Consider the following 22,487-nt stretch of genomic DNA (forward strand, 5'->3'; position numbering starts at 1 on the left):
CTTCACAGCTCACACTACCACCCAGCTTAGTGTCATCTGCAAACTTGGAGATATTACTCTCAATTCCTTCCTCTAAATCATTGATGTATATTGTAAATAGCTGGGGTCCCAGCACTGAGCCCTGCGGCATCCCACTAGTCACTGCCTGCCATTCTGAAAAGGATGGTTAGTAAAGTAGAGATGACAGAAGCAATCTGTAAATGGTGGGAGAGGTAATGAGGTCAGACTGGATGGAGACTTGTGTAAATCTGAATCTGTAGTGGATATGCAGTTTGGAGAAGGTAGTGGTTATTTCGATCAGCTGGGAGCTTTGACTTGACATTTGAATCGGTCAACCCATCAGCTAATTTAATGACCATTGAACTCCCGCCTCAGCTTCACAGACGAGATCTAGGCACAGAGGGAAATTGGTGGGCGACCTGCCAAATCCAAAAAACTGGGAAAAAAACCATTGATAAGTGGCTGTAAACAAGCCACTGATAATTTTAATTGGCTTCCCCCGCCGCTGAGTGTTGAGTCTGCTCAGCGCCGACAGACCTGAAATTTGATAAAGGCACGTGGCGACGGGTTCATAGTGGGGTCCGGATCCACTGGGGGAAAAAATACTTTCCCAACCGACTCCGCCACCGATTGCGCCCGCTGACTCCCTGCAAAATCCAGCACCTTGATACGGCAACTAAAGATGTTAGTGGAGCATATCAGGTCCAGGAAAAAGGGCCTTGATCCTTTGGATGGCAGGCACACGTCCCGACAACTCAGCCAACAGGCCTGCAAAGAGGAGGCTGATCATGTGAATGCCGACAGAATAATTCCAAGGACCTGACTGCACAGGCTGATGGAGAGAACCCTCCCAAAGAGGCACTGTTACTCTATGTACCAGCATAGAAATTGACATTCCACATGGTATGGATAGTGAGTTAGAGGATTTTGCACTGGATAATTCACTGAGCACAAGTGAGTAGCACCTGGAGCATCTACATAAGACAGCACGAGAGTGAAAAAACACAGCCCAGCTCTGCTGAAGAGGACAAAAATGCAGACTTAAAGAACCCAGCGCAGGGTGGGGTTGGGGTGGGATGCATGTGGGGGGGGGAGAAATGAGTATTGGGAAGGGGGGGGGGGGGGGATGAGTGTGGGGGAGGGGGAAGGCAAATTAGTGTGTGGGAGGGAGGGAGGAAGGGATGTGTGCGTGGGAGGCGCGTGCGGCGGGGGAGAAGAAAGAGGTGAGGTGGGGTGGAGGAGGAGAGAGAGGTGAGGTGGGGGAGGAGGAGAGAGAGGTGAAGTGGGGGAGGAGGAAGAGAGAGAGGTGAAGTGGGGGAGGAGGAAGAGAGAGAGGTGAGGTGTGAGAGGGGAGGAGGAAGAGAGAGAGGTAGGGTGGGGGATGGGGAAGAGAGAGAGGTAGGGAGGAGGAGGGAGGAGGAGGGAGGAGGAGGGAGGAGGAGGGAGGAGGAGGGAGGAGGAGGGAGGAGGAGGGAGGAGGAGGGAGGAGGAGGAGGGAGGAGGAGGGAGGAGGAGGAGGGAGGAGGAGGGAGGAGGAGGGAGGAGGCGGGAGGAGGCGGGAGGAGGCGGAGGCGGGAGGAGGAGGAGGGATGAGGAGGGATGAGGAGGCGGGAGGAGGAGGGATGAGGAGGCGGGAGGAGGAGGGATGAGGAGGAGGGATGAGGAGGAGGGAGGAGGAGGGAGAGGAGGGAGAGGAGGGAGAGGAGGGAGAGGAGGGAGAGGAGGGAGAGGAAGGAGAGGAAGGAGAGGAGGGGTGGGGTAGGGGAGGAAAGAGGAGGGGTGGGGTGGGGGAGGAAAGAGGAGGGGTGGGGTGGGGGAGGAAAGAGGAGGGGTGGGGTGGGGGAGGAAAGAGGAGGGGTGGGGTGGGGGAGGAAAGAGGAGGGGTGGGGTGGGGGAGGAAAGAGGAGGGGTGGGGTGGGGGAGGAAAGAGGAGGGGTGGGGTGGGGGAGGAAAGAGGAGGGGTGGGGTGGGGGAGGAAAGAGGAGGGGTGGGGTGGGTGAGGAAAGAGGAGGGGTGGGGTGGGTGAGGAGGGAGGAGGGGTGGGGTGGGTGAGGAAAGAGGAGGGGTGGGGTGGGTGAGGAAAGAGGAGGGGTGGGGTGGGTGAGGAAAGAGGAGGGGTGGGGTGGGTGAGGAGGGAGGAGGGGTGGGGTGGGGGAGGGAGGAGGGGTGGGGTGGGTGAGGGAGGAGGGGTGGGGTGGGTGAGGGAGGAGGGGTGGGGTGGGTGAGGGAGGAGGGGTGGGGTGGGTGAGGGAGGAGGGGTGGGGTAGGTGAGGTGTGAGAGGGGAGGCGGAGGGGTGGGAGAGGGGAGGAGGAGGAGGGGGGTGGGAGAGGGGAGGAGGAGGGGGAAGGGGGGTGGGAGAGGGGAAGAGGAGAGGGGAGGAGGAGGGGTGGCTGCGGGAAAGGGAGGGAGGAGCAGGGGTGGCGGCGGGGGTGGGAGGAGGAGGAGGGGTGGGGTGGGTGAGGGAGGAGGAGGGGTGGGGTGGGTGAGGTGTGAGAGGGGAGGCGGAGGGGTGGCGGCGGGGGGTGGGGGGAGAGAGAGAGAGAGAGAGAGGAGTTAGCTCGCCGTTATTACACAGCAAATTCCGGACATCACATTCTTCATGTGACCCAATCATTGAGACAATTTAAAATCAGCGATATGATAATGCTGCTCATTGAAACCCTTTGCTACAAATTCCATATAACACATAAATCCCTTAATCCTTCCTATACTCATCAACTCATTTCGTAGAAGAAAGAAACTCACACATGCTGTATTCAAGAATAATGTTAACAAAAATGTTGTCCAAACATATGTATCCAAAAGGGATAGAATGAGGCCAACATGGATGTGGCTGGTGAAAAAGGCTTCCATTCAAATACTAAAGACTCTTCAATAAGCAGTATTAAATTACCTGCCTTCGAAACATGTTCCTCATTTTTTCAATGTTGTTCAACTTCCATATATGACTAAATAGGTCATATCCAAAATGAGGGAATCCACAAAGATACTGGAATAAATTAGCATCTTCATGGTATGAGCAGTGTGAAATCAAAGGAATGAAAATTGGGTGTGTTCAATCTCGTCAACTAGATTACAGCTCATGGTGAATGTGAAAATTTACCACATCTTTTTAAAGTGTTTGGCGACATATTGATATTAGTCATGTGTTTTCCCTACCCCTACCATATTATGCTGAGAGCTTATTTATTTCTCTAACTAACCACAAGATTTCATTCTGTCGTCAGTATTATAATGCAGGCCTTCTTTCAATGTATTTATGTTCACAATGGACTAGTTTCTGTAGGTGAAAAACAATCCACATTAGCCAAAGCAGCCAATTTAAAGTGTGCAGTGAACAGTAGTAGTGTTTCAGGCATCCCTTGTGCCCAGAGTTGCTCGGACAGCAATAGTGGGAAATGTGTCATATGATGTCACATTTGCATGGCATTATAATAAACCGACCTACACTATCGCAACAATTTCTCATGGATGGAAAAAGGGGCAGGGACTTGGTGTAACTAAGTTACGCTCCAAATTCCATCCCTGCTTGCCCACCTTTTGTGTTTCCATGGCCATAGAATTTCAGACCTGCAGTACTTAATTTGCACCAATACTTTAATTTACTTCTGAAACCAATACAATAAAGTTTTCAATTTTTTAGATTTGTAACAGAGTTGTATTTTATATTCATTCTTGGGTAATGGGCATTGTTGGAAGGCCAGCATCTATGTCCCATCCCTAGTTGCCCCAGAGAAGGTGGTAGTTAGCCTTCTTCTTGAACTGCTGTTTGTTTTGCTTGTTTGACATATCTTATATGGAACACTCCTTGATCTCCAGAGATCCATCTCATTACAGTTGAGCTGTAACTCTTCTCCCTTTTCTCTTCCTTCTTAATAGTAAGAGGCTTCTGCAGAAGAACAGTTGGATCTCGGAGGATGATCTCTCTGAGGATGTAGCATCAAACACTTCACCCCTCCCAAGCTACTCTTTCTACTCTGTCCAGACTCCTCATGATTTTGAACACCTCTATCAAATCTCCTTTCACTATTTTCTGGTCTAAGGAGAACAATCCCAGCTTCTCAAAGATATAAGGATTTAGCCTGATTCTTAGATGACAACTGTCATACGCGCTCTTTTTCTGCTTCATCTTATTATCTATCTCTTTCATCATTCAGGGAACTCTGACTTTAGTAGCTCTATCTTTCCCCCTAATGGGAATGTACCTGAACTATTCCCTCTTTAAAGACCTGTTCGCCTGAATGACCTGTTTCTGTGCTGCAAGTACTATCTACCAAGTTTTGCTCTGGTCAGCATAGATACAATGGGCCAAACGGTCAGTACCCTTCCGTGTTGTAAAATTCAATGATTTTATAATTATGATGTGTTCAGAGTCAAGGTGCAGCTACTTGAGGTGAAAGACCTGGACAGAGGTGGCTGATACGATCAGTGCCACCAGCATCACCCCAGGACTTGGATTCAAAGATTCTAAATATAGAAAGTTCAGAGAAGTGAAAAAGAAAGTAAGGGGGCAAAGAGAGGGTATGAGAATAGAATGGCAGCCAACATAAAAGGTAATCTAAAAGTCTTCTGTAGGCATATAAATAGTAAACGGTCAGTAAGATGGGGGGTGGGGTCAATTAGGGACCAAAAAGAAGACCTTTGCATGGGGACAGAGGTATGGCTGAGGTGCAAAATGAGTATCTGTCTTTATCAAGGAAGAAGATGCTACTATAGACATAATGGAAGAGGAGGTAGAGGAGATACTGGATGGGATAAAAATTGATAAAATGGTATGAGAAACGCTGGCTGTACTTAAAGTAGGTAAGTCACCAGGAACAGATGGGATGCATCCTAGGACACTGAGGGATGTGAAGGAAGAAATTGCAGAGGTATTGGAATAATCTTCCAATTCTCCTTAGAAATGGGGGTGGTGCCAGAGGACTGGAGAATTGCAAATGTTACACCCTTGTTCAAAAAAGATGTCAAGACAAACCCAGCAATTACAAGCGAGTCAGTTTAACCTTGGTAGTGGGGAAGCTTTTAGAAACAATAATCAGAGACAAAATTAACAGTCACTTGGACAAGCGTGGATTAATTAAGGAAAGCCAGCACGGATTTGTTAATGCCAAATCACGTTTAACCAATTTGATCAAGTTTTTTGATGAGGTAATAGAGGGGGTTGATGAGGGCAATTCGGTTGAGTGGTGCACACGGATTTCCAAAAGGACAAAGTGCCACATAATAGGCTTGCCAGCAAAGTTGAAGCCCATGGAATAAAAATAACAGTGGCAGGAAGGAATACAAAATTGGCAAAGTGACAGGAAAGAGAGAGTAGTGGTGAACGGTTGTTTTTCAGACTGGAGGAAGGTACACATTGCTGTTCCCCAGGGGTCGGTTCTACGAGCACTACTTTTCTTGATATATATTAGTGACTTGGATGTGGGTGTACAGGGCACAATCTCAAAATTTGTAGATGACACAAAAGTTCAAAGCATAGTGAACAGTGAGGAGGATCGTGATAGATTTCAAGAGGACATAAACAGGCAGATTAAATTCAACTCAGAAAAATGTGAAGTAATATATTTTGGTAGAATGAGGAGGAAATATAAACTAAAGAGTAGAAACATAGAAAATAGGTGCAGGAGTAGGTCATTCGGCCCTTCGAGCCTGCACCGCCATTCAATGAGTTCATGGCTGAACATGCAACCTCAGTACCCCATTCCTGCTTTCTCGCCATACCCCTTGATCCCCCGAGTCGTAAGGACTACATCTAACTCCTTTTTGAATATATTTAGTGAATTGGCCTCACCAACTTTCTATGGTAGAGAATTTCACAGGTTCACCACTCTCTGAGTGAAGAAGTTTCTCCTCAGGTCAGTCGTAAATGGCTTACCCCTTATCCTTAGACTGTGACCCCCGGTTTTGGACTGCCCCAACATCGGGAACATTCTTCCTACATCTAACCTGTCCAGTCCCGTCAGAATTTTATATGTTCGCTGCACTCCCTCAATAACAAGAACGTCCTTCCTCAGATTAGGAGACCAAAACTGAACACAATATTCCAGGTGAGGCCTCACCAAGGCCCTGTACAACTGCAGTCAGACCTCCCTGCTCCTATACTCAAATCCCCTAGCTATGAAGGCCAGCATGCCATTTGCCTTCTTCACCACCTGCTGTACCTGCATGCCAACCTTCAATGACTGATGTACCATAACACCCAGGTCTCGTTGCATCTTCCCTTTTCCTAATCTGCCGCCATTCACATTTATCCACATTATACTTCATCTGCCATGCATTTGCCCACTCACCTAACCTATCCAAGTCACTCTGCAGCCTCATGGCATCCTCCTCGCAGCTCACACTGCCACCCAACTTAGTGTCATCCGCAAATTTGGAGATACGACATTTAATCCCCTCGTCCAAATCATTAATGTACAATGTAAACAGTTGGGGCCCCAGCACAGAACCTTGCGGTACCCCACTAGTCACTGCCTGCCATTCTGAAAAGTACCCATTTACTCCTACTCTTTGCTTCCTGTCTGACAACCAGTTCTCAATCCACGTCAGCACACTACCCCAATCACATGTGCTTTAACTTTGCACATTAATCTCTTGTGTGGGACCTTGTTGAAAGCCTTCTGAAAGTCCAAATACACCACATCAACTGGCTCTCCCCGTCCACTCTACTGGAAACATCCTCAAAAAATTCCAGAAGATTTGTCAAGCATGATTTCCCTTTCACAAATCCATGCTGACTTGGACCTATCATGTCACCTCTTTCCAAATGCGCTGCTATGACATCCTTAATAATTGATTCCATCATTTTACCCACAACCGATATCAGGCGAACTGGTCTATAATTCCCTGTTTTCTCTCTCCCTCCTTTTTTAAAAAGTGGGGTTACATTGGCTACCCTCCACTCGATAGGAACTGATCCAGAGTCTATAGAATGTTGGAAAATGACTGTCAATGCATCTGCTATTTCCAAGGCCACCTCCTTAAGTACTCTGGGATGCAGTCCATCAGGCCCTGGGGATTTATCAATTTCCCCAACACAATTTCCTGACTAATAAGGATTTCCCTCAGTTCCTCCTTCTTACTAGACACTCTGACCCCTTTTATATCCGGAAGGTTGTTTGTGTCCTCCTTAGTGAATACCGAACCAAAGTACTTGTTCAATTGGTCTGCCATTTCTTTGTTTTCCGTTATGACTTCCCCTGATTCTGACTGCAGGGGACCTATGTTTGTCTTTACTAACCTTTTTCTCTTTACATATCTATAGAAACTTTTGCAGTCCGTCTTAATGTTCCCTGCAAGCTTCCTCTCGTACTCTATTTTCCCTGCCCTAATCAAACCCTTTGTCCTCATCTGCTGAGTTCTAAATTTCTCCCAGTCCCCAGGTTCACTGCTATTTCTGGCCAATTTGTATGCCACTTCCTTGGCTTTAATACTATCCCTGATTTCCCTTGATAGCCACGGTTGAGCCACCTTCCCTTTTTTATTTTTACGCCAGACAGGGATGTACAATTGTTGTAGTTCATCCATGCGGTCTCTAAATGTCTGCCATTGCCCATCCACAGTCAACCCCTTAAGTATCATTCGCCAATCTATCCGAGCCAATTCACGCCTCATACCTGCAAAGTTTGCCTTCTTTAAGTTCTGGACCATGGTCTCTGAATTAACTGTTTCATTCTCCCTCCTAATGTAGAATTCCACCATATTATGGTCACTCTTCCCCAAGAAGCCTCACACAACGAGATTGCTCATTAATCCTCTCTCATTACACAACACCCAGTCTAAAATGGCCTCCCCCCTAGTTGGTTACTCGACATATTGGTCTAGAAAACCATACCTTATGCACTCCAGGAAATCCTCCTCCACCGTGTTGCTTCCAGTTTGGTTAGCCCAATCTATATGCATATTAAAGTCACCCATGATAACTGCTGCACCTTTATTGCATGCACCCCTAATTTCCTGTTTGATGCCCTCCCCAACATCACTACTGCTGTTTGGAGGTCTGTACACAACTCCCACTAACGTTTTTTGCCCTTTGGTGTTCTGCAGCTCTACCCATATAGATTCCACATCATCCAAGCTAATGTCCTTCCTAACTACTGCATTAATCTCCTCTTTAACCAGCAATGCTACCCCACCACCTTTTCCTTTTATTCTATCCTTCCTGAATGTTGAATTCCCAGCCCTGATCATCCTGGAGCCACGTCTCCGTAATCCCAATCACATCATATCCGTTAACATCTATTTGCACAGTTAATTCATCCACCTTATTACGGATACTCCTTGCATTAAGACACAAAGCCTTCAGGCTTGTTTTTTTAACACCCTTTGTCCTTTTAGAATTATGATGTAGTGTGGCCCTTTTTGTTTCTTGCCTTTGTTTACTCGGTCTTCCACTATTGCTTTTTACCTTTCTACCATCTGTTTCTGACTCCATATTACTTCGCCCTGTCTTGCTGCATAGGTTCCCATCCCCCTGCCATATTAGTTTAAACACTCCCGAACTGCATGAGCAAATGTTACCCCTCGGACATCAGTTCCAGTCCTGCCCAAGTGCAGACCGTCCCTTTTGTACAGGTCCCACTTCCCCCAGAACTGGTTCCAATGTCCCAGGAATTTGAATCCCTCCCTCTTGCACCACTGCTCAAGCCACGTATTTATTCTAACTATCCTGCTCCCTCTACTCTGATTAGGACGTGGCACTGGTAGCAATCCAGAGATTACTACCTTTGAGGTCCTACTTTTTAATTTAACTCCTAGCTCCCTAAATTCAGCTTGTAGGACCTCTTCCCGCTTCTTACCTATATCGTTGGTACCTACATGTACCACGACAACTGGCTGTTCACCCTCCCTCTCCAGAATGCTTTGCAGCCGCTCCGAGACATCCTTCACCCCTGCACCAGGGAGGCAACATACCATCCTGGAGTCTCGGTTGCGGTCGCAGAAACTCCTATCTATTCCCCTTACAATAGAGTCCCCTATCACGATAGCTCTCCCACTCTTTTTCCCACCCTTCTGTGCAGCAGAGCCAGCCACGGTACCATGAACTTGGCTGCTGCTGCCCTCCCCTGATGAGTCATCCTCCTCAACAGTACCCAAAGTGGTGTATCTGTTTTGCAGGGGGATGACCGCGGGGGACCCCTGCACTACCTTCCTTGCACTGCTCTTCCTGCTGGTCTTCCATTCCCTAGCTGGCTGTGGACCCTTCACCTGCGGTAAGACCAACTCGCGACATGTGCTACTCACGTCATTCTCAGCATCTTGGATGCTCCAGAGTGAATCCACCCTCAGCTCCAACTCCGCAACGCGGTCTGTCAGGAGCTGGAGGCGGATACACTTCCCGCACACGTAGTCGTCAGGGACACCGGAATCTTAAAAGGGGTGCTTGAACAGAGAGACCTAGGGGTTTCGGTACTCAAATCGTTGAAGGTGGCAGGGCAGGTTGAGAAAGCAGTTAAAAATGCTTACGAGATCCTGGGGTTCATGAAGAGGTATAGAGTACAAAATGTGGAAATTATGATGAATCTGAACAAAACACTGGTTTGACCTCAACTGGAGTAGTGTGTCTAATTCTGGGCACCGCATTTTAGGATGCATGTGAAGGCTTTAGAGTGGGTGCAGAAAAGATTTGACGAAAATGATTCCAGGGATGAGGGACTTCAGTTACGTGGATAATCTGGAGAAGCTGGGGTTGTTCTCCTTAGACCAGAAAATAGTGAAAGGAGATTTGATAGAGGTGTTCAAAATCATGAGGAGTCTGGACAGAGTAGATAGAGAAACTGTTCCCAATGGCAGAAGGGCCGAAAATCAAAGGACACAGATTTAAAGTGACTGGCAAAAGAACCAAATGCTACAAAAGAAAAAGCTTATTAACGCAGCGAGTAGTTAAGATCTAGAGTGCACTGCCTGAAAGGTGGTGGAGGCAGACTCAATCACGGCTTTCAACTATGGCTTGTGGAACGAGTTCCACATTCTAACCACTCTCTGGATAAAGAAGTTTCTCCTGAGTTCCCTATTGGATTTATTAGTGACCATCTTATATTTATGGTCTCTCAAATCCATGCCCACCTTTCCCGGAACTTCATGTTTGATTCCCTTCAATCTGGTTTCCGCCCCTGCCACAGCATCGAAACGGCTCTCATCAAAGTTACAAATCCTTTGTGATTATGACAAAAGTAAACTATTCCTCCTTGTCCTTCTCGACATGTCAGCAGCCTTTGACACAGTTGACTACTCCATCCTCCTCCAACGCCTCTTCACCATATCCAGCTGGGTGAGACTGCACTTGCCTGGTTCCATTCTTATCTATGTAATGGTAGCTAGAAAATCACCTGCAATTGCTTCTCTTCCCACTCCCGCATCGTTACCTATGGTGTCCCCCAAGGATTTATCCTTGGCCCCCTTCTATTTCTCATCTCTATGTTGCCGGTTGGCGACATCATCCGAAAACACGGCATCAGTTTCCACATGTACTATGACACTCAGCTCTACTTGAAGGCACCTCAATCAGTGGCATTTTAGCTATTAGAGAAGATTGGATGAGCTGTTTTCTTTGGTACAGAGGAGGCTGAGGGGAGACTTGATTGAGGTATCTAAAATTATGAGCGGTCTAGATAGAGTAGATAGGATGAACCTATTTCCCCTAGCAGAGAGGTCAATAACCAAGGGGCATAGATTTAAAAGTAATTGGTAGAAGGATTAGAGAAGAGCTGAGGAGAACATTTTTCACCCAGAGGGTGGTGAGGGTCTGGAATTCACTGCCTGAAAGGGTGGTAGAGGCAGAAACACTCTTCACAATTAAAAAGTACTTGGGTATGCACTTAAAGTGCTGTAAACTGCAAGGCTACAGACCAAGAGCTGGAAAGTGGGATTAGGCTGGATTGCTCTTTTTTGGCCGGCAGACACAATGGGTCAAATGGCCTCCTCCTGTGCCATAAATTTTTATGATTCTATACTTCAACACCATTTCTATCGACCCCTCCATGGTCTCTAAATTGTCAGACAGCTTGTCCGACATCCAGTACGAGATGAGCAGAAATTTTCTTCAATTAAATATTGGGAAGACCGAAGCCATTTTCTTTGGTCCCCGCCACAATCTGCGTTCCCTAGTCACCGACTCCACCCCTCCCCCTAGCATCTGTCTGAGGCTGAACTAGACTGTTCGCAATCTAGGTGTCATATTTAACCCTGAAATAAGCTTCCGGCCACATATCCGCAGCATAACTAAACCACCTATTTCCATCTCTGTAACATTGCCCGTCTCCGCCCCTGCTTCAGCTCATCTGCTGCTGAAACCCTGAGCTATGTCTTTCTTACCTCTAGACTTGACAACTCCAACACACTCCTGGGCTGGTCTCCCACAATGTACCCTACGTAAGCTTGAGGTCATCCAAAACTCGGCAGCCCGGGTCCTAACTCACACCAAGTCCCGCTCACCCATCACCCCTGTGCTCGCTGACCTACATTGGGTCCCGGTTAAGCAATGCCTCGATTTCAAAATTCTCATCCTGGTTTACAAATCCCTCCATGGCTCTTGCTCCTCCGTATCTCTGCAATCTCCTCTGCCGGCCCCCCTCCCCACCACACCCCGCCCTCTCTCCCCCCACCCCCCACCCTCCGCCCCCCCACCTCTTCCCCTTCACCCCTTCTCTCTTCCCCCCTTCTCTCTCTCTCTCTCTCTCTCTCTCTCTCTCTCTCTTTCCCCCTTCTCTTTTTCTTTTTCTCTCTCTCGCTCTCGCTCTCCTCCCGCCAGCAGGAGGCACGATAGGCGGTACTGCAGAGAGGGTCCTTGGATGGGGAGCATGCCTTGCTTTATGACGTGGACCGCACATTCCAGCTGGCCATTGGAAGCCGGCTTGAACGGCGCCGTCCGGACATGTTTGATGCTATTACCCGACATAAATTCCAGGAATTCATGGCTGGTGAAACACGAGCCATTGTCGCTGACCAGAATGCCCGGTAAGCCGTGGGTCGCGAAAACCGTGCGCAGGCTCCCCACGGTGATGGATGTCATGCACGAGTTTAATATGATCCACTCGATCCATTTCGAGTATGCATCGACAATTATCAAGAACATTTTTCCCATGAACAGGCCCGCATAGTCCACGTGAATGCATGACCAAGGTTTGGTGGGTCAGGGCCACAGGCTGAACGGGGCCTCCCTGGGGGCGTTGCCCAGCGGGGCACACGTCGTGCACCTGCGAACCCAGTGTTCCAGGTCTGAGTGAATCCCTGGCCACCATACATGTGACCGGCAATGGCCTTCATTAACACGATGCCAGGGTGCTCGCTGTGGACTTCCCTGATGAATGCTTCCCTCCCCTTCTGGGGCATGACCACTCGGCTGCCCCATAGCAGGCAGTCAGCTTGGATGGAGAGCTCAACCATCCGTCTCTGAAACGGTCTGACCTCCTCGGGGCACGCCCCGTGCATGGGCGCCCAATTCCCCCATCAGAACACACTTTTTATCATGGATAGGAGGGGGTCCCTGTTGATCCAGAGTTTGATCTGGTGAGCTGTGATGGGGGAGCCTGCGGTGTCAAAAGCCTCAATGGCCATGACCATCTCAGCGCTTTGCTCTGCCGCCCCCTCGGTGGTAGCCAGGGGAAGCCTGCTGAGCGCGTCAGCGCAGTTTTCGGTGCCTGGCCAGTGCCGTATGGTGTAGTCATACGCAGCCAGCGTGAGAGCCCATTGCTGTATGCGACCTGACGCATTTACATTGACCGCCTTGCTGTCGGACAACAGAGAAGTTAATGGCTTGTGGTCCGTTTCTAACTCAAACAATCTGCCGAAAAAGGTATTGGTGCATTTTTTTCATACCATAAACGCAAGCGAGTGCTTCCTTTTCAACCATGCCGTACCCACGCTCTGCCTGGGAGAGCAACCTGGAGGCATAAGCCACCAGTTGGAGTTGGCCGTCTCCTTTACCCTGCTGTAACACACATCCAACCCCGGATGATGATGCATCGCATGTTAAAACTAGTTTTTTTTTTTTACAGGGGTCATATAACGTTAACAGTTTGTGAGAAGAAAGCAGGCTCCGCGCCCTGTTGAAAACCCGTTCTTGACAGTCCCCCCAAAACCATTCGCAACCCTTACGCAGGAGCACATGTAACGGCTCCAACAATGTGCTTAAGTTCGGCAGGAAGTTCCCAAAATAGTTCAAAAGTCCCAGTAATGATCGCAACTCCAATGTGTTGCCGGGCCGGGCGCACGACGGATCGCCTCAGTTTTGGATTCGGTAGGCCGGATCCCGTCTGCGACAACCCTCCTGCCCAAAAACTCGACCTCTGCGGCCAAAAACACACACTTGGCCGCCTTCAGCCGCAGGCCTACCCGGTCCAGTTGGTGTTGCACCTCCTCCAGGTTGTGGAGGTGGTCCTTGGTTATTAGGATGTCGTCCTGGAATACGATTGTGCCGGGAATGGATTTCAGCAAGCTTTCCATGTTTCTCTGAAAGATGGCAACTGCCGAACAGCTGCCAAAAGAACAACTGTTGTAGATGAATAAACCCTTGTGCGTCGTGATGGTGGTCAGAAGCATGGATTCTTCAGCCAGTTCCTGAGTCATGTAGGCCGAAGGGAGGTCCAATTTAGTGAACAGCTTGCCACCTGCCAACGTGGCAAAAAAATCCTCCGCCCTCGGGAGCGGGTATTGGTCCTGCAGGGACACCCGGTTGATGGTGGCTTTGTAGTCACCGCAGATCCTAACCGAGCCGTCTGCTTTAAGGACAGGAACAATGGGACTTGCCCAGTCGCTGAATTCAACGGGCAAAATGATGCCCTCTTTGAGCAGCCTGTCCAGTTCACTCTCTATTTTCTCACGCACCGCTCTAGCTTTGTGGTGCACTGGTCTGGCGTCCGGGGTGATGCGTATACTTACTTTTGTGCCCTTCAACGTTCCGACACTGGGTTGAAACAGTGACCCGAATTTTTGTAGTACCTGTGAGCATGAGCTTCGCTCCACAGATGAAATGGTGTGCACATCCCCCCATTTCCAGTTCATCTCAGCTAGCCAGTTCCTTCCCAAAAGTGCGGGGCCATTTCCCGGAACAATCCAGAGTGGCAGTTGGTTCTGTGACCCATTGTGTGTTACCACCACGTTTGCACTGCCTATCACTGGAATGATCTCTTGGGTGTATGTCCGTAGCTGCGTATTAATTCGTTCCAGTTTGGGCCTGCTAGCTCTGTGTGGCCATAGTTTCTCAAATTGTTGTGCACTCATGAGGGACTGGCTAGCTCCAGTGTCCAACTCCATGCGCACCGGGATGCCATTCAATAAAACTTTCATCATCATGGGTAACGTTTTGGTGTATGAGCTGCGGACATCAGCCACATGAACCTGCTGAACTTCAGCATCCACGGCTTTACCCCAGGCAGTGTCCTGCACTGCAAGCCCCTCGCCTGATTCCTCTGTTTCATAGATTAGCCTCGCTACCGGCTGTTTGCAAACCCTAGCCAAATGTCCTCTGGCATTACAATTCCTACAGATGAACTGCTGGAATTTGCCGCTTTTCGCTTAATGTCTGCCCCCGCATCTCCAGCATTGGCTGAGATCGTTGTTCACAAAAGGACTGTTAGCAGGCATTCCTCTCTGATTGTTCCCTTGGTTGTTTCTAAACACTCTGATGGTGGGTGTTAATGGTCCCCTTGATGGCGTGAATTGCCGCTCCCCTCTCCATTGTCCCTGTCGGGGGCCTACCTTGCAGTCGGTTTTAGCTTGGGCAGTTACAAAATGCCTTTGTCTGACTGCTGCAGTTTCAAAATGCCTTTGCCTGACTGCGAGATCTTGAGCCTCGTTTATCAAGTTAATTTCTTCGTCCGTCGCCACGTTGGACCCAGGACTACTCGCGTAAATTAGCTTGGTCTCTTCTCCCCTGCTGTGAAAGTTTGAGCTATCAATGCTGCCCCTTCTAGAGTTCTATGAGCTTCCTGAAGATCCCGGCATGGCAAATGCCCTCAATGAAAAAATCTCTTAACATCTCTCCGCTGCAGGCGTCTGAGAACTTAGAGGCTGGCCAAGCGCCGCAAGTCTGCCACGAAGTCCAAGATGTTTTGTCCTTCCCGACGTCGGTGTAGAACCGGTGCTGGGCCGTGTGTATGCTGCTCGCCGGTTTAAGTGTTCGCTGATCAGCTGGCTGAGCTCTTCAAAAGACTTGTCGGCCACTTTGTGGGGTGCGAGCAGGTCCTTCATCAGCGCATAAGTTTTTGTCTCGCAGCTTGTTAGTAGATGCGCCCTCCGCTTGTCAGCCACATCCTCTCCCAGCCAATCCTTCATGACAAAGGTCCGCTGGAGTCTCTCCACAAAATCGTCCCAGTCTTCACCCACAAAGTAACGTTCCTCTGGGCGACCGGTGGCCATCCTCTGGGTTCAGTGATTCCCGTTTCCCGTCGCCAGGTGTTGAGTCCTTAACTCTTAAACATAATCATACATGGCACATACAGCAGACACAGTCACTCTGTGACCTTCACCTTTATTACTGGGACCAAGGAGTGCTGGCCCCTTAGATACTTGAATCTCCAGGTAAGGAGTGTCTCCCACAAGTACACCCCCTGTGGTCAAGGTGTGCATTTCTAGTAAGTATGTAGTGGTTGCATGAGGGTTATAATTGTATGAGAGTTACAGTAATATGCTGGTTACATACATGACACTCTCTCTCTCTCTCTCTCTTCCGGCCCCCCCCCCCCTTCTCCCCCCTCCCCCTCTGGAGCGAGTTCTGCACGCGCTTCTCCAGCTGGTCTTCTGAGCAGTCACAGACTGCTCGGGAGACATTGGAGGCGATTAGGGAGCAGACAGCCGCAACAAATGCCCTTCGGCATGCGTTGCTGGCTGGACACGGCGCTGTACCCCAAGGTGTTGTGTCCACTCGCAGCGAGACCCCAAGCATGCAAGCAAGCACGGGGGACACAGTTCCTCCCGACTCCGAAGCGGAGCCCGAGGCTTCTGCTTCCGCTCCGTCACCTCCACCACGGCAGGAAGTCTTGCCGTCACAAACTGCACAACACGTTCTTGTCGGTCTGCGTAGACCAAAACGGGCGGGTGGTGTGCTAACACGGGGTGGGACAGGATCTGGAGGGAAACGTGGCCGTAGGTGGGGAAGGGGGAGTGTTTTTCAATAGTTCCATAAATGTTATTGTTACTTAAATGTTCACTTATTGTTATTACTTAAATGTTCAATTTCTTCATATTATAACATTTTGGGGATTTGAGGGAAGGGTGGGTTGGTGCGGGGTGCAGGGGGTTGGAGGGAGGGTGTTGGTCATTAGTTATTTTTTTTAAAATTCTATTTTTGTTAATAAAAAAAAATTTATTCAACAACTTTTGTGCCTTTTCTCTTAGTTACATTAGTTTTCAAACAGAGTTTTTCATGCATATTTGTTTGTTTATTATGTCATTCTACCAATACTTTTACTTTGCCAGCACTTTAAACTTTACTTAAACTAATTCAAATGATAGGCCAGTGCAGGAAAGACAACAAGGAAACCCCACGCAAATGAAACTTTTGATTAACCCTAACCGTAATTGAACATTTGAATATCCACAATTAATAGCTCATGCAAAGTGTTCATTAATGAGCTGCTGACGCAAAAGCTTAGCGGCCGTGGCTACTGGTGTTCGGGAAAGGTGTGGTGGTACCGGTGCTAGATTGCCATGCTGATTAAGCTCCCCTATGTCCTCGCCCACGTCCTCTCCCGCCTGTTCCTCCTCTTCATCCTCGCCGGCTGCCTCTTCTGTCTCATCTTCTGGAGGTGGACCTGCAGCATGATCTGGCATTATTTGTCCTCTCTTTATAGCTAGGTTATGCAGCATGCAACACACCACAATAAACTCTGCTACCTGATCAGGGTGGTACTGCAGGTTGCCTCCAGAATGATCCAGGCATCTGAAACGCTGCTTTAGGACCCCAATTGTCTTTTCAATGATGTTGCGAGTCGCTATGTGACTTTCATTGTACCGTTTCTGTGCTTCAGTGACAGGATTACACAGAGGGGTCATCAGCCAACTGGCAAGGCCATATCCTTTATCCCCCAGCATCCAACCGTGACCTGCTGGCTGATTAACAAACAGGTTAGGAATAACACTTTCACGTAAGATGTGCGCATCATGGGTGCTGCCAGGAAATGTAGCATTCACTGTTAAAATTGTTTGATTGTAGTCGACAACAAGCTGTCACGAAACACCTCTGCGTTCTTTAAAGGTGCTTTCAGGGCAATGTGCGTGCAGTCTATTGCTCCCTGCACCTTGGGGAAGTCTGCTATTCTCGAGAAACCCAAAGCCCTCTCGGTCTGTGCCTCCCTGGTTATTGGAAAGCTTATGAAGTCCATCCTGCGAGCGTGAAAGGTTTCAGTCACCTGTCGAATGCAGCAGTGTGTAGCGTGCTGATATAGCAGATGTCGCCAGCTGAAGCCTGAAAAGATCCTGATGCGTAAAAGACTAGGGCAGCAGTAACCTTCACCTCAATGGACAGTGCGGTTTTGATGGTGCTGCAAGGCTGCAGATCATCCTTGACGAGTTGAAATATCTCATCGATGACCTCCTTCCGGAATCGCAGCCTCCAAAGACAAGCATTTTCAGACAAGTTCAGGTAAGATTGCTTTTCCAAGTACCTTCGTTGGCTGTCCGGTCTCCTCCTCTGTCTTCGTCTCAGTCTACGCATTTCTCTGCCACCTCTTCGATTGATCCTGTCATGTATGTAACCTTTGTGTAACAACACTGCAATACTGTATATACGTAAGAAATGCACACCTTGCCCACAGGGAGTGAACTTGTGGGAGACACTCCTCACCTGGTCACCCAGGTATATAAAAAGGGAGGTCCCATGCAGGGTCATCACTTCTTGGTCCTGTGAATAAAGGTTCAGGTCATAGAGTGACCTTGTCCACAGAATGTGCCTCGTGTGGATTTGTGGTATTGTGGTATTGTGTAAGGACTTTACATTGGTGACGGGAATCATCGATCCACAAGAATGGCCACCGGCAGCACAGATGAACAGTACTGTGTTGGTGAGAACGGAGACGATTTCATTGAAAGGCTCCAGCAGAGTTTTGTCACAAAGGACTGGCTGGGAGACGAAGCGAAGGACTCATCTGCTGACCAGCTGTGGACCTAAGACTTACGCGTTCATGAAAGACCTGCTCGCACCCGAGAAGCCGGCGGACAAAACCTTCGAAGAGCTCAGCAAACTAATCGGTGAGCACCTCAAACCGGCGAGCAGCGAACACATGGCCCGACACAGATTCTATTCACACCGACGTCGGGAAAGACAGAGCATACCGGATGTCGTTGCGGACCTCCGGCACTTGGCCAGCCTCTAAGTTCACAGATGCTTGCAATGGGGAGATGCTAAGGGATTTCTTTATTGAGGGCATCGGTTATGCTGGGATTTTCAGAAAGCTAATTAAGACCAAGGACTTGACCTTGGAAGCAACGGCATTGATGGCTCAGACTTTTATGGCGGGGGAGGAGGAAACCAAGATAATATAGGCGCGCAATTCTACCTCCAATGGATCAGGGAGTGAATATCATAAACGCGACAGAGCCCCGCAGGCAGGCAAGGGAAGTTCGAGACACCCCAGGCAGCAATTGACCCAAGAGTAAGTCTCCAACAGAGACAATGGCAGGCTGAATGGACATTTACGCGCCCCCCCCCCCAGTGGGCAATGCGGCCTGGGATGGGGCCATTGACACCGACTAACAGGGTGCTCAAGAGCAGTCAAAGGGACAATCAGTGAGGAATGCCTGGCAACAGCTCTTTTGTTCACAACAATGGGAATCTCAGTTCATGTTGGAGGTGCGGGGGCAGACATGCTGCCAGGACTTGCAGGTTTCAACAGTTCGTCTGCAGAAATTGTAACCTCAGTGGTCATTTAGCCAGAATGCGCAGAAAGCCTGAAACCAGGCTAATATACGAGGCGGATAAACCAGATGAGGGGTCTGCAAGGCAGGATGACACTTGGGACAAATCAATGGACGCTGAAGTTCAGCAGGTTCATGTGGCAAACATTCACAGCTCATATACCAAAACGCCACCCATGATGATGAAAGTCCTATTAAACGACATCCCTGTACGCATGGAGCTGGACACGGGGGCCAGCCAGTCACTCATGAGTGTTCAACAATTTGAAAAGCTGTGGCCATTCAAAGCCAGCAGACCCAATCTAGAACGCATTGAGACGCAATTACGGATGTACACCAAAGAAATCATTTCAGAGCAATGTTGGTGGTCACACACAATGGATCGGTGAACTGCCTGCCGCTCTGGATTGTCCCGGGCAATGGTCCCGCACTGTTGGGGAGGAGCTGGTTAGCTGAAATGAACTGGAAATGGGGGGGATGGGCACGCCATGTCATCTGTGGAGCGAAGTTCATGCTCACAGGTCCTACAGCAATTTGAGTCACTATTTCAGCCTGGCGTCGGGACGTTCAAAGGTACCAAAGTGGTGATACGCATCACCCCGGATGCCAGACCAGTGCACCACAAAGCCAGAGCTGTGCCATATGTGATGCGGGAGAAAATTGAGAGCGAGTTGGACCGGTTGCTGAGAGAGGGCATCATCTCGCCTGTTGAATTCAGCGACTGGGCAAGCCCCATCGTTCCCGTCCTAAAAGCAGATGGCTCGGTCAGGATCTGTGACGACTACAAGGCCACTATCAACCGGGTGTACTACAAGACCAATACCCGCTCCCGGGAGCGGAGGACCTTTTTGTCACGCTGGCTGGCGGCCAGCCGTTCACCAAATTGGACCTCGCCTCAGCCTACATGACCCAAGAACTGGCTGACAAATCGAAACTACTGACCACCAACACCACACACAAGGGACTGTTTGTTTACAACAGGTGTCCGTTTGGCATTCGATCAGCGGCCGCAATTTTTCAAAGAAACATGGAAAGCCTGCTCAAATCCATCCCTGGAACAATCGTATTTCAGGACGACACCCTCATCACCGGTCATAACACCGAGGAATACCTCCACAACCTGGAGGAGGTGCTATGCCGACTGGACCAGGTAGGCCTGCGACTCAAGAAGTCTAAGTGTGTGTTTTTGGCTCCCGAAGTCAAGTTTCTGGGCAGGAGGGTTGCTGCAGATGGGATTCGGCCGACCGAATCCAAAACGGAGGCGATTCAACGAGCACCCAGGCCCTGCAACACATCGGAGTTGCGTTCATTTCTGGGACTCTTGAACTATTTCGGGAACTTTCTGTCGAACTTAAGCACATTGTTGGAGGTGCTACACGTGCTCCTGCGTAAGGGTTGTGATTGGTTTTGGGGGGACTGTGAGGAACGGGCTTTTAAAGTCGGCGGAACCTACTTTGTTCAAATAAGTTGTTGACCCTGTACGACCCCCGTAAGAAATTGGTTCTGACATGTGATGCATCGTCCTATGGGGTTGGATGCATGTTGCAGCAGGGTAACACTGAGGGCCAACTACAACCTGTGGCTTATGCCTCCAGGTCGCTCTCTCAAGCTGAACGGGGTTATGGGTTGGTTGAGAAGGAAAGCACTCGCATGTGTCGATGGAGTGAGAAAGATGCATCAGTACCTTTTTGGCAGGAGGTTCGAATTAGAAACGGACCACACGCCGTTAACATCCCTGCCGTCAGACAGCAAGGCTATCAATGCCAACGCATCAGCTCGCATACAGCGATGGACTCTCACGCTCGCTGCGTATGACTACATTATCCGACACCAGCCTGGCACTGAAAATTGCGCTGACGCACTCAGCAGGCTTCCACTGGCCACCACCGAGGGGGCAGCGGAGCAAAGCGCTGAGATGGTCATGGCTGTCGATGCCTTTGACAACGAAGGCTCCCCCATCACAGCCCGCCAGATCAAAATCTGGACCAACAGAGAGCCCCTCTTATCCTTGATTAAGAAATGTGTCCTGACCGGGGATTAGGCACCCGCACACTGAGCATGCCCTGAGGAAGTCAGGCCGTTTCACAGACGGATGGATGAGCTCTCCATTCAAGCCGATTGCCTATTATGGGGCAGCCGGGTAGTCATGCCCCAGAGGGGCAGGGAAGCATTCGTCAGGGAACTCCACAGCAAGCACCCGGGCATCGTGCTGATGAAGGCCATTGCCCGGTCACATGTATGGTGGTCGTGAATTGATTCAGACCTAGAACACTGTATTCGCAGGTGCACGATGTGTGCCCAGCTAGGTAATGCCCCCAGGGAGGCCCCGCTCTGCCCGTGGCCCTGGCCCACCAGGCCATGGTCACGTATTCACGTAGACTACGCGGGCCCGTTCATGGGAAAAATATTTTTCATTGTGGTTGATGTGTACTCGAAATGAATCGAGTGCATCATTTTGAATTCGTGCACGACATCCACCACCGTGGAGAGTCTGCGCGCGGTCTTTGCAACCCACGGCTTGCCAGACATCCTTGTTAGCGATAATGGCCCATGTTTCACAAGCTACGAATTCCAGGAGTTCATGTCGGGTAATAGCATTAAAAATGTCAGGACAGCACCATTCAAGCCGGCCTCCAATGGCCAGGCGGAACGTGCGGTCCAAATCATAAAGCCAGGCATGCTCCGGATTCAAGGACCCTCCCTTCAATGCCGCCTATCACGCTTCCTGCTGGCCTATAGGTCTCCACCGCACTCACTCGCGGGGGTCCCGCCAACGGAGCTACTCATGAAACGAACACTCAAAACTCGGTTGTCCCTCATTCATCTGGTCCTGTCCGACATTGTTGAGGGCAAGCGCCTGTCCCAAAACGAGTACCATGACCGAAATTCAAGGGGGAGATGTATAGAAATTGATGACCCCGTATTTGTTCTCAATCACGCTTTGGGGCCCAAATGGCTCGAGGCTACTATAATAGACAAAGAGGGGAATAGGGTCATAGTGGTTAAACTTAACAATGGGCAGATATGCCGCAAGCATCTGGACCAAGTGATAAAAAGGTTCAGCATGGACACTGAGGAACCTGAGGAAGATCATGAGATGGTATTCACACCACCGCCAGTGAACGAGCAACAAGAACATTCAGCAGCATGCACGGACAGGCCGGAACCTTCCAAGGCTCAACAACCAGGGCCCCAACTGCAGCGCTCCACGCGAGAGTGCAGACCACCCGAGAGACTTAACCTATGATCCCAATAAGATGTTGAGGGGGAGGTGATGTCATATATGTAATCTTTATGTAACAACACTGTATATACGTAAGAAATGCACACCTTGACCACAGGGGGTGAACTTGTGGGAGACACTACTCACCTGGTCACCCAGGTATATAAAAAGGGAGGTCCCACGCAGGGTCATCACTTCCTGGTCCTGTGAATAAAGGTTCAGGTCATGGAGTGACCTTGTCCACAGAACGTATCTCGTGTGGATTTGTGTAAGGACTTTGCACATCCTTTCAGTAATCAATGTGTGAGCAGTTGCAATTAAAGGCAGGGAAAGCATGGGCCCCATCATTATCGATAATTACTTTTACTAATTTTAATAATCTCTCTACTCTATACTCTCATCACTGTACTC

At 49.4% G+C, this 22,487-nt stretch overlaps 1 protein-coding gene across 5 annotated transcripts in view; it reads right to left on the bottom strand.

Annotated features, from left to right (window-relative positions):
- LOC139247830 (uncharacterized) overlaps positions 1-22,487 on the bottom strand; it is a 135,317-nt gene that overhangs the window by 68,964 nt on the left and 43,866 nt on the right. The window contains exon 4 of one of the 5 annotated variants that reach the window (XM_070871801.1): positions 22,255-22,280. The exons of the other annotated variants lie outside the window; for them this stretch is intronic. Coding sequence (XP_070727902.1) covers positions 22,268-22,280 — 13 coding nt within the window. The 3' untranslated portion in view covers positions 22,255-22,267. Of the gene's footprint in view, positions 1-22,254; positions 22,281-22,487 lie in introns of those variants that run through there. 5 annotated transcript variants of the gene reach the window in all.

Source organism: Pristiophorus japonicus, unplaced genomic scaffold (genome assembly GCF_044704955.1).
Source record: "Pristiophorus japonicus isolate sPriJap1 unplaced genomic scaffold, sPriJap1.hap1 HAP1_SCAFFOLD_283, whole genome shotgun sequence".
Taxonomy (NCBI): Eukaryota; Metazoa; Chordata; class Chondrichthyes; family Pristiophoridae; genus Pristiophorus; species Pristiophorus japonicus.